Here is a 13,185-nt window from a genome sequence, read left to right on the forward strand (position 1 = left end):
ACTGTGTTTTTGTTCCAAGAATAGCATATCATGAGTAATTTTACTGATATATTATCTTTAAGCTATAATGTGTTTACAAAAGTAAAAGTGCTTATCTTCCATTATGTGTACTGAAATCTGAATCATTTCTGAAAAATACCTTGTGCTAAGCAGTATAGCTGAAATGTATCCTTGATTATTTACTCTGCATAAACATACTAGGGTTTAACCCCAAAGTGTATCTAATACAAGCCTAAACTGAACATGCTTACAGGAATAAAAAGGTTATGGCCATGTATCTTTCTTGTATCCTTCTATTATGCTGCAGTGTATTTTTCTAGCTAACTCAAACAAAACAATCCTGACATCTCCATGGTCTGATGGACTTGAAGGACAATTGACTGAGAACTGAAATTGAAAAGCACAGTTCTGATAAAGCTGCAAAGGGGGACATATGGGACAATACTATGAATGTGCTTTCCAAAATGAGATCAAATTGAATCTCTGTTCTTCACATCTCTAGGAAATCTTACTACACAAGCAAAAAGCCTCCAGATACTTGTTCATGGAAATAAATGGTCAGTTGTAATGTGCAGATAAGACAGTTGTTTTACACCCAAACACTGGAGACTGTTGGTCATTTAGACTGGATGTTACAGACATTTCAAGAAGTGAGCTTCAGATATACAATATACTAGCCTGTCACTAACTGGCTCATTAATCTACAAGTTGTATCTTAAAATGAACTCATAGTTTGTCTATTCATGGCACATTTCTCTTCCCCTACCCTTTGTGTGCACGGGGGCAAAGTAAAAATTCACTACTGTGTGGCAGGTAGGTGGAAAAATATAATTACCAGGTCCAATTACTGTTATGGAGGTGAATCCTTAGCTTTGTGTAAGTTCTGACCAGACAGACTTTACGCTTACAGAAGGCTAGGCTCTGGTATGAAAACAGGGCAGCAGGGGAGTGAGTACACAGCAGGAGGAGAGTGTTAAGTGAACCTGTTAGTTTCTCCTGAATGGGCATGTTCACTTTATGTCAATGTTTTGACTGACAATAAATCTGTAGGTTTGGGCTTAAAATATAATTTATCCAAAAGCAACATGCCTTGTGTCAATGTAAAAGCTTCAAAGGTATTGTTATGTCTCTAATTTACTAGCATTCAGTAAGTGCCTTTGTATGTAGAAGGTAGTTGACACATGAATTCTGCTGACATGTTCAAATAATTAAACCCTTAAACTATTTTAAAACAAGCATTTATGCTAAAATTCCCTTGACTTCATAGATGTATCATTGATAACAAATTGTACTGTACAATGTCTAATGGTAAGAGCAAAAAGTATTGCTTATTTGGTAATTTTAGTCCTTTTTTGATGCAACACTAATACAATTGCACTATTTCCCAGTGTCTGAAAACTTTCTGAATGTTTTGTGCTTCTGAGTTTCAGAAAGCTGTTATTGTAAATAAACATTTGTATATCTGTAGTCCAAGTCCGGCAGTGAACAAATAGAGCTACAAAACTGATCATCTGTCCTTCCAGTATTAGTAATTTACTTTTTTCACACAAATACACTTGTCTTCCAAAGCAGGCTGCTTGTCTGTACCGTAAAAAATAGTTCCTGAGTATGCCCCCTAATACAGTGGACATGGATGATCAGATTATTTCAAGTATAACAAGTACAAATAAACGATGTTAATGTCTGTACTACAACATATTTGGACCACACAACTGGGTTATTACAGCAGTTACCAACAAGGATAAAAGTACAATATTCCTTGACAAAGGTTAAAGTATAAAAATATCTCTGCTAAACATTTTACAAAAGGTATTCACAATAAAATAAAAGTAAATTTAATAGCAAACTATGCTCATCTAGATACTAGAATACATATGATCTGCTACAGAAATCAAAGGGCAATTAAATTTAGCTAGAAGCAGGCTTTCTATGAGGGTGGGCATATACTCTTCTCCTGATCAGCAGTGAATCTTGTGTTCTCTGATTAGATGCTACACAAAGATACAATGATGATAGGTATTATGGTGATCATTCTAAAAAAAAATGCTGTTGGAATTTTTTCGATATATTTGACTTAGTCTCCACTTCCACCCTTACTTCAATGTTGTTATACTCCTTGAAGATGATCTCAGACAGGTGTCATTCTTGAGCAATCCTGCAGTTTGATATCTTCCTAAAGATGTCTCTCCTGCATCTGGATTTTAAAACTGTGAAATATCACTAGTCACAGGCTAGGTCAAATCTATGGAGTGAAAGGTCAAACCATTTTAATAGGCCAGCAAGTGTGCCATAGTTTCAGGTTTAAAAGCAAAAACACTTTATTTCCAGACTTTTCCTGCCAGGATACGGAATCTATAAGGGCCTGAACAATCTACTTCTCAAGGTCAGATTGTTTCCTGCTTCTTATGGAATAAGGCTTGACAGTTGTGCAGGTATTGGAACATAGGAAAACATAGAAACATGGAACAGTGATGGTAGAGAAAAGACCAAGTGGTCCATCAAGTCTGTCTTTTTTTTTTTTTTGAATTTTTGAGTATAGGTCAATGTTTGTCCCAAGCATGTTTGAATCCACCTACTGTTTAGCGATTCACTACCTCTGCTGGAAGTCTGTTCCAAGCATCTGTTGGAAGTCTGTTGCAAGTATCGCCTACTCTTTTGTTAACATAGTGCTTTCTATAATTAGTTTTGAACATTCCTCCTGCTAGTTTGAGGTCATGTCCCCGTGTTATTGATCTTTACTTTTTTTTTAAAATACTGCCCTCCTTATCCTTATTCACTCTCTTGTTGTATTTAAAGGTTTGTCATGTCTCCCCTTGCCTTCTTTTCTCCAGACTGTACATATTAAGTGCCTCAAGTCTTTCCTAATATGTTTAATCCATCAGTCCTTTCATCATTTTTGTTACCCATCTCTAGACTTGTTGTATATTATCAATATTTTTTTGTGTCACAGGCAATGTGTGCAAAACATGCAGTACACCAAACAGAATTGGCCAGCCATAGTGTACAGAACTTTCATACTCACTTTTAAATGTACTCTGTCCTATTTGAACTTCCAAAATACAGAACTTAAAACACTTTTTGTTTAAACATTACATTTGGGAACAAGTACAGTTTTGAACCATGCTCAGTGCTTCTACACGTTAATTTTTTTTTGCTTCTTGTGAGTTGCTAACCTTTGATCCTAACAGCATTATTTGCAGAGTTAAGGCCTTGCAGGGCCTGGTAGGTTTCTTTATATACAAATAAGAAAAGTCTTATGAAGATTATTTAGAGTACTGTAAGGTAGACAGTCTGTCATTAATTTATCTTTTGTACATGTTCAGATTTCTCCTGTATTTTCCATGTGATGTATGCTATACCATCTAGCCTTTCAGTTCATCTATAGCGGAAGACTGATTATTTGATCTCTTGTCTCTCTTCTAAATTGCAAGTCTATATGTTTGTGTTTCTTTGCTTGATCTCATTTCTGTAACAGACACGAGCTGTAAGAGTTCTTTGCTTTTTCTTATGTGGAATTGCATATCTCATGTGTATCATTCTGATCTAAGTGGTTAGAGCTTAATCACACAGCTCTTTTAAATCACCCAGTAGATAATAGGTTGAATCAGTAGCTGGAATTTGGTAATTGCTTCAGTACATGCCTAGTCACTAAGTTCTACAAAATGTACAACTAAAAACAGAATAAATACCTCTTGATTGGTGGTTCTGGCCCAGAAGTCTATTTAGAATATGTCTGACTTACTGATTGTCTAACTTTCTTGAAAACAGATCAGTGCCTGACATGCAAGACTTGAATGTGTGTGAAAGATTCCTACATTTCTATGTCTATTATCAAGTAGCTTCTGGAGTATTTAAGTAATTTTGGCCATATGCCAGCCAATATGTGAAGTCTGCATGATATGAATGTATGTGTATTTTTAAATACTGTTTTAAATTATGTACATAATTATGAAAAAAGTTGTTATATTTCAGTGTGCTGAAAAGTTTCTGTTGTTGCAGCATGAATTTGCTCTTGAATATAGTACATGAAATGAGATTGATTATTTGGAAATTGAAAATAAAGCTGTTGTGGGTACCTTTAAGTGGATTTTAACACTTGGAAGAAGAGGTGGACTTCCCAATGTGACTGCTATAATTGGCTATCACATGGATCATGTGATCAGGAGTTCCCAATGCTAAACAATGACCGGAAGCTGTCCACAACAACTTAGTCACTGTGCTAGGAGCATGATCTCAGCACAGAATGGTAGCTCCCCATGGACCCATATATGTGGTGGCTGGGTGTTAAGATCTACCCATCCTGCCACTGCATATACACTATATTGCCAAAAGTATTGGGACACCCCTCCAAATCATGGGATTCAGGTGTTCCAATCACCTCCATGGCCACAGATGTATAAAATCAAGCACCTAGGCATGCAGACTACTTCTACAAACATTTGTGAAAGAATGGGTCGCTCTCAGGAGCTCAGTGAATTCAAGCATGGTACTGTGATAGGTTGCCACCTGTGAAATAAGTCCATTCATGACATTTTCATGCTACTAAATATTCCATAGTCAACTGTTAGTGATATTATAACAAAGTGGAAGCAACAGGGAACAACAGCAACTCAGCTATGAAGTGGTAGGCCACGTAAATTTACAGAGCAGGGCAAGTGCATGCTGAAGCGCACAGTGTGCAGAACTCGCCAACTGTCTGCAGAGTCAATAGCTAAAGACCTCCAAACTTTGTGACCTTCAAAGTAGCACAATAACAGTGCATAGAGAGCTAGACTGGGTAATGTGTTAGGAATGTAAGGATGCCCCATCATTTGATGGAAATTAAAGTTATCAACCTATAAAGGGCTGAATTCAAAGACACCCCAAAAATAAAAGTGAAAAAATGATGGAGCAGGCTAGTCCATTATGCTGAAATTACACTGTAGCAACTCAAAATGGTACTCAGTAGTTTGTATGGCCCCCTTGTGCTTGTATGCATGGTTTCCTGGGGTATTTCCTCCCAGATCTGGATAGGGCATCACTAAACTCCTGGACAGCCTGAGGTGCAACCTGGTGGCATTGGATGGACCAACACATGATATCCCAGAGGTGTTCTATTGGATTTAGGTTAGGCGAGCATGGGGGCCATTCAGTGGTATCAATTCCTCCATAGTTACATAGTTTCATAGTTAGTCTGGCTGAAAAAAGACAAACGTCCATCCAGTTCAACCATAGAAAAAAAAAAGTTATAATCCTATATCCACAGTTGATCCGGAGGAAGGCAAAAAAACCCCAGCAAAGCATGATCCAATTTGCTCCTGCTGGGAAAAAAATTCCCTCCTGATCCCCAGAGAGGCAATCGGATATTCCCTGGATCAACTTTACCTATAAATGGCCAGAACCAACTCTTGAGGGAGTCTATTCCACATTTTCACAGCTCTCACTGTGAAGAAACCTTTCCGTGTTTGGAGATTAAATTTCTTTTCCTCCAGATGTAAAGTGTGCCCCTTTGTCTTCTGTGATGACCTCAGGGTGAATAGCTGTACACCGAATTCACTATATGAACCACTGATGTATTTATACATGTTGATCATATCCCCTCTTAATATACTCTTCTCAAGAGAGAATAAATTCAGTTCCTCTAATCTTTTCTCATAGCTGAGCTCCTCCATGCCTCTTATCAGTTTGGTTGCCCTTCTCTGTACTTTCTCAAGTTCCCCAATGTTCTTTTTGTGAATTGGTGCCCAAAACTGAACTGCATATTCCAGATGTGGTCTTACTAATGATTTGTACAGGGGTAAAATTATATATCTCTCTCTCTGGAGTCTATACCTCTTGTAATACAAGAGAGGATTTTGCTCGCTTTAGAAACCGCAGCTTGGCATTGCATGCCATTATTAAGCTTGTGATCTACCAGAACTCCCAGATCCTTCTCCACCATTGATTCCCCCAGTTGTACTCCCCCCAATATCTATGATGCATGCATATTCTTAGCCCCCAAGTGCATAACCTTACATTTGTCAACCTTAAACCTCATTTGCCACATAGTTGCCCAATTTAACTTCTATAGTTGGGAAGATACTGGAGAGTTTAATAAAAGACCACATAGATGAGTTCTTGCTGGAAAAAATATTTTAAGCAACAGACAGCATGGATTCATGAAAGACAGACGTTATCAAACAAATCTGATTTCTTTTTATGAGGGGGTGGACAGAGGGGTGACGGTGGACGTGGTATACTTGGATTTTGCAAAAGCGTTTGACACAGTTCCCCACACATGGCTAATGTGTAAGGTAAAGTCTACAGGCTTGGAAAAGTCTGTATGTAAATGGATAGAAAACTGGCTAAAAGATGGGATTTTTAATCTCAGACCCTATATCGTTTATAAATATATTAAAAAGTAAGGGTCCCAACACTGAACCTTGGGGTACACCACTGATGACCCCAGACCATTCAGAGTATGAATCATTAACCACTACTCTTTAAATACAATTTCAGTCTTTGCAGATGACACCAAGCTGTGCAGTGGAATAGCGTCCTTACAGGATATCTCCAAATTACAAGCCGACCTCAATGCACTGTTTAACAGATCTATAATTACTTGGTAAAGATTTTGACCCCTTTTTAAATATTGGCACCACATTGGCCTTTCACCAATCCAGTGGTACTATGCCAGTCATTAAAGAGTCCCTAAATTCTCCAGGAACTGCCGGTATACTCTCGCCACATGAGGCAGGGCATTGTCGTGCACCAGGAGGAACCCAGGACCCACTGCACTAGCGTAGGGTCTGACAAGAGGTCCAAGGATTTCATCCCAATACCTAATGGCAGTCAGGGTGCCATTGTTTAGCCTGTAGAGGTCTGTGTGTCCCTCCATGGATATGCCTCCCCAGACCATCACTGACCCACCACCAAAACAGTCATACTGAGCGATGTTACAGGCAGCATAGCATTCTTCACAGCTTCTCCAGACCCTTTCACGTCTGTTACATGTGCTCAGGGTGAACCTGCTCTCATCTGTGAAAAGCACAGGGCACCAGTGGCGGACCTGCCAATTCTGGTGGTCAGTGGCAAATGCCAATCAAGCTCTATGGTGTCGGGCAGTGAGCACAGGGCTCACTAGAGGATGTTGGGTCCTCAACCCCCCCTCATGAAGTCTGTTTCTGATTGTTTGGTCAGAGACATTCACACCAATGGCCTGCTGGAGGTCATTATGTAGGGCTCTGGCCTTGCTGATCCTGTTCCTCCTTGTACAAAGAAGCAGATACTGGCCCTTCTGATGGGTGAAGGACCTTTTTATGGCCCTGTCCAGCTCTCCTAGAGTTTACTGCCTGTCTCCTGGAATCTCCTCCATGCTCTTGAGACTGTGTTGGGAGACACAGCAAACCTTTTGGCAATGGCACGTATTGATGTGCCATCCTGGAGGAGTTGGACTGCCTATGCAAGCTCCGTAGGGTCCAGGTATTGCCTCATGCTACCAGTAGTGGCACTGACCCTAGCTAAATGGAAAACTAGTGAAAACCTGTCAGAAAAGATGAGTAGGGAAAAAAATGTCAGTGGGTAAAACTATTCCTGTTTTGGGGATTGTCTCATTGTTGCCCATTTAGTGCACCTGTTGATAATTTAACATCAAAGCAGCTGAAACTGATTAACATGCCCTCTGCTACTTAACTAACTAGATCAATATCCCAGGAATGTAATTGACTTGATGCTATACTATGATTAAAAAGCCTTCCTTTAATTTTTTTGAGCAATATATATATATATATATATATAAAATCGTAAATTGGAGCTGGTTACTCCTGTTATGTTGCAATCCTGTCTGTTGAAAATCTCGTTAGTGGTGGGCTCCCGTGATTCCACCAACATAGAACATCCAAGAAAAAATGAGAACGAGATCTCCAATTACCAAAAAGTCTTTTCTAGATTCCACATTTCTCCAACTACAGCTTTTCCATTTAACAACTTTTATAAAATGTTTGCCAGCCAGTCTTAAGAACTAGTAAAGACTTTTTGCTAATGGAGATCTCATTCTCATGTTATATATAGCTAGAGGTTCAATGTTTTATTATTTATTTTATCTAGAAATCAGCCAAAGCCTGAGTAGAATAGCTTTTCTTTGACAGCATGCTATAGACAAGGGCTCCTCTGTTTCTTTGTGGAAGCAGTGGTCTCACATACCCCCAGATGAGTCAGATCTAAATATCTTCAGAATGGTGTGTAAGCTTTGCTGATTGCAGAGTTGTAGGTCTCACCAAGCAGGTGTCGGGCATCTGGAGAGAGATCATTGAATTTTGTTTTGTTGCACCTAGACATTTAGCTGCTTTAATCTAAAAGCTCAGCTTGGCTTTGAAAAATGGTTCATAAGATTGGCTGGCAACAATTTTCTAAAAGTTGCTAAAGGGAAAAGCTGTAGTTGGAGAAATGTGGAATCTAATATACAGTATCTGATTTCCTTCTGAAAATGTAAGTTACCTGGTTTTCTTTGCATTCAACAATTGTTAAATCACTGACCTTGAACAAGCATGCAGTAAATAAAGTCAAAATAAAGTTGGCACTCTTGACCTACTAATTTAATCAAAGTTCCTGATTTGGAGAGTACTGAAGTCTGACATTCAGCCTAACTTACAGACAACTAGTATTTTCAGATGGAGAGATGTCATAGCAGCCTATATATTTACATCACTTTAGTTTGGTTGGACTTGCTGAAGGTGGTGTGTGGTGACCATACCAGAAAGTCTGTTACCACCACAGCTTTGCACTGGCCCTACACCTATTGGGGAATATTAAAGAGTACCATATATAAAAGGGAAAAGTATTTTTACTGTCTGGAGAGGTGAACAAAGATTATCAGAAATATCAGAACATGGAGGAGGAGTAGAAGGGCATGACTCCATCAAAAGATGGAGGAACATTTAGTATTTAGAGTTTTTGCCCCTTATAAGGGAAGGTACATTCTGACCTATTATATTTACAGGTCAAATAATAAGGTGAGTGCATAGTATGGAAGCTGGAGGTACATGTGGGGAGTCACATTCATGAAAATTGGAGAGGTGTGGAGAACAAGGCACAAAATATGACAAGGACTTTGATTCAAACAGTACTTTGTTTTTTCATATCCCTGTATGCATGTGGTGATAACTTATATTAAATGTATATGTTCTAGGAAGATTTTCCACCACACAGGTTGATTTGTGTTTATTGAATTTCACATTATTTCTGTTTTTGAGGTCTTTAAAGGATTAGGTTTGATGATATTGTGGACACTATATAGTTTTGAGCAGTGCTGCATTTATGATTTTATATACATGATTTGTGGTGTGTTGGACAGCATAGTATTGCAAGCAGCAAAAATATAGGTATATATAAAATCAATTTAACTTGACATTAGTGATTGTGCACTATTTGGCTTCTCTACAACTTCTTGTGTGCATTTGTCATAATGTTAAAGTACATCTAAACCCAAGGACAAATATGTATAATACATATATTGGTAAAATCCTTAGATGTGGTTATTGCATTGGTTTTCTTTGTCAGGGTTTTTTCCTTTAGTTTCACCTGCTGATCCTGCCACAATTTCTGCCCTAGAATGACAGTGCTCATTTACTGAATGGCATCTATGGAGGAGCATGGGTGTCAGTCTAGGCTGCTCTTCAGATATGGACTGCAAACTTCTCCCTTACCCTTTCCTCCTCTCCTGTGCATAGGGAGGAGGAGTTCTGTAGCCTAGAGAAGATAGTTGGGAAGGCTAATAACATTGTTTGAGATTTGACTTCTGTGCTCATAAATAGACACTAGACATCTGGCAGGATCAACAGGGATATTCTGTACTTGCTGATTATGTATTTAGCCTTAAAAAGGAAAACTAATGAAGCCACCACATGGAAGGACTGGTAAGCTGCTGTAGTATTTAACACTTTTTTCTAGAGTTTAGATACACTTTACATAATACAAATCATATAAAATGTAGCATGTTCAATAGAGCTGTCATAGGTAAATGAATCCCAGAACTGACTGTAACAGGCATAGAAATATATAAGTTGCTTGCAGTGAAATGACCCTTTAATTATTCAGGTAAACATTTTTTAAAGTTCAGCTCCTGCCAAAACCTTTTTGTTTAGTTTAGAAAAAAATATTTGTTGTTTTTGTCTGTATCTCCATTGGGGAGATTTCACTTCAGATTTTCTGAGCAACAGTAAGTGTTGAGGTAAGGGATTAGAAGCACTGTTGTGTACTACTGTCTATGACTTCCTGTGCTTTTGATGGCCTACTTCCTTTCCTTTCTTGTCCTGCTGTCACAGGGACAGGAAGTTAGGATAAATCTCCCCAACAATGGTTGCTAACAGTAATTAAGGTTTGACATAATTATTGAAGTGTATGCAAAGCCAAAACCTTTTTTTGTCTGATGTAGAGAGCATGGAATGGTTAAGACTCCTGTCGGGTGTTTATGTATTTATTTATTTATTTATTGCTGTATGTGTCTTGTTGGTGGTGATGCCCTACACTTCCTGACCTAAGATGCAGCTGCAAGAAAAAGGATATGTCCTTAAAGCAGGGGGATATCCCCTCTTAGACAGTTGTTGACAGAACAGGTTTCCTTATTGGATAATTTCCTCCTGTTCCTGTAATAACTCAAACATTTTGGATCTCTCATAGGTTCCTCTACCATAGACAATGGTGACCAGAACCAACAGTGAGGATAAATCTCCTCAGTAGGGACACAGTCAGAAACTTAACAAAGGTTCTAACCCTTCCACATTCTATTCAAAACAACCAAAAAGAACACCCTCTGATTGTGTCATCTTTTTGTAATAAAGATTATTCAGCCAATGCATTGTGGAAATATCTTCCCTGGAATCTCTGAAATAAAAACAGACACAAACTCTTCTATCTGGGGAAGCTGCCATCTTAGCCTCTGTCTACATTTTCCATTTCCATAGTACTGCACATGTGATAAGCTATGGCACCATCTATATGAAGGTTTGAAAGTTTGGTTGAAAGCTGACCTAAGCACACTGGCAACTATCGCCAGAGACATGCTTTCATGTGATGTTACATCACTCACTGGCTGCTGTCATATTCTCCCTTTTGTCCTCTTGATTGGCTAGCTAGGGGGGTGATGTCATCCCATGGATGCACATGGGAGACAGCCCTGTGTGCCAGGAATGCATGCTGAGCTGTTCATGATCAGTCCAGTGTGCATTCAATAGAAGACTGCGAGCAGGCAGATAAGTGTGTACTATTGCAGAAGAGACATAGCATGTCTCTTCACCAATAAAAGAGCTGCCTGCTCACAGTTTTCTTTAAGTTAAATTTAGCACCATCTTAAAATAGAGCTTCACCCAACAGGGGAGGTTCTGCTTTAAGGTTTAAAGGCCTCCACCCCTGCTCCTGTTTATGAAATGTCACTTTTGAGGGGGGGGGGGTGGTACCTGATTTTAACAGGTACCTGCTCCCACTTCTGCTCTGACCGCCTAAGTAATCAGGGCAGAAGTTCTCCTCCCCCTCCCCCCCTTCCTGCTGTCTTCTGGGACATGTCACAGGTCCCAGAAGACTGTGGGACCATTCACAATGTACAGTGCAGCTCGCACATGGCTGTGAAGCTGCAAGCTGTCAGCCAGCACCCAGGACAGAAGTCAGGAGGTGAAAATGGCTGGGGTGAGCACAACGCTGGATCATGGGACAGGTAAGTGGCTGTTTATTACATTTTTGTAGCTGCTGACTTTTAATTTTTACACAGGAGACTGGAGTTCCTTTTTAAGCCCCCAAAAGTGAAACCAGTAAGAAACAAGTTCATGGATGTTGGCTGAATATATTTCTTACAAGTGACATCATTAGAGTGTGGCCCTTAGTTTTAATAAATAGACAAGCTCCCATGATATACAAGAGACGAGTGTAGGCTTGGAGCGGCACTGGATTCTACTAAAAGTATTAAAAAAAAAAGTTTTAGCTTTACATAAATTAACTTTTTCCAAGTCTGAACTAAATTTAAAAAAACATTTTGGCTGGAACTGGAGCTGGGCTTTGAAATGATGCCACAGAACAACACAAATGATTTTTACTGGTATTATGTGTTTTGTGTAACTATTTGAATTGAGATTAACTTGTTAAAATGCATGTCACACATCTATTCACACTGGAAATAGAAGTAAATGAAATTAGTCAACCAAAATTCTAGACTACCGCTGCGTTCTATTCATAATACATAGGTGGATATAAAGTGTCTGTCATACGGTAGATGAAGGGTTTATTCTAATAAATAAGCACAGGATGTCCACGGTAGGGATTTATGAGTTTACTTGCTGGCATGGACAGCCCGTCTCATTTATATTGATTTATCACGCTTGGATTGAAGTTATTTCCAATAAAAACATTAATTCAGCACACATCACTTGCAGTCCAATCATTATTCTCAGCATTCTCCTCAGTGTGAATCTCACCCCTCTGATGTGTTCTCCTCTGCAGGTCAACTGGTGTCCCTGGCTAGCAATGATGGAACCATCAAGATTCTGGCATTGACATCTGGACAAGTAACCAGCCTAGAAGGTCACGAAGATGATGCTCAGTGTGTGATCTTTGATCATAAAGGGGATTTTCTCATCTCGGGAGGCTCTGATGGCACCGTCAGATTTTGGTCTTAATGCAGAGCACATTTTAATGTAATCAAAAATACTGCAAGCATTACTGCTGCTGGGATTCTTATGTTGCAAGCCAAACATGATTCATCTTTAAGTAGTTCAATAAAGATTTTTGGTAATGTGGATTGCAGTGTGTATTCACTGATGTGAGCTTTCTTTGAAGTATCCAGCTACCTGCTCTGCATGGACTTTTCAAGTCGTTTATACACAAAGATCAATATACATGATCACATTTCCAGCAGATAGAATGGACAGCACCTCTGTATGTACTTGTTGTTTATACAGGAGGATCGGTATGCATAACCACATCCCCTACAGATAGAAAAAGGAGCTGTCATTATTTTCTGGGTTGAGATTTTCCAGCAACAGATGATGTTTGTCAATGAAGCACTTGTTTAAGTGTGCTGGCCAGTGTAACCTCATCTATTTCAGCATAGTCAAATACTGTGCTTGCAAATAAATGAGACCGTGGACATTTAAAAAAAGAAACTCTGTAGATCATTAGTAGCTGGTCCAATAAAGTCAGGGATAGCCTCTAAGAAATTGTGCACATTGGCTTTTTACGTTT

General features: G+C 39.1%; 1 protein-coding gene across 1 annotated transcript in view; it reads left to right on the forward strand.

Annotated features, from left to right (window-relative positions):
- SPAG16 (sperm associated antigen 16) overlaps positions 1 to 12,740 on the forward strand; it is a 1,274,471-nt gene extending 1,261,731 nt beyond the window's left edge. Inside the window, exon 16 of the mRNA XM_089672306.1 lies at positions 12,445 to 12,740. Within this exon, the coding sequence (XP_089528432.1) occupies positions 12,445 to 12,620 (176 nt within the window). The 3' untranslated portion in view covers positions 12,621 to 12,740. The remainder of the gene's footprint in view (positions 1 to 12,444) is intronic.
- Positions 12,741 to 13,185: the final 445 nt, after the last annotated feature.

Source organism: Staurois parvus, unplaced genomic scaffold, assembly GCF_062004578.1.
Source record: "Staurois parvus isolate SC_StPar_1 unplaced genomic scaffold, SC_StPar_1.0 ptg000011l, whole genome shotgun sequence".
NCBI classification, from domain to species: domain Eukaryota; kingdom Metazoa; phylum Chordata; class Amphibia; order Anura; family Ranidae; genus Staurois; species Staurois parvus.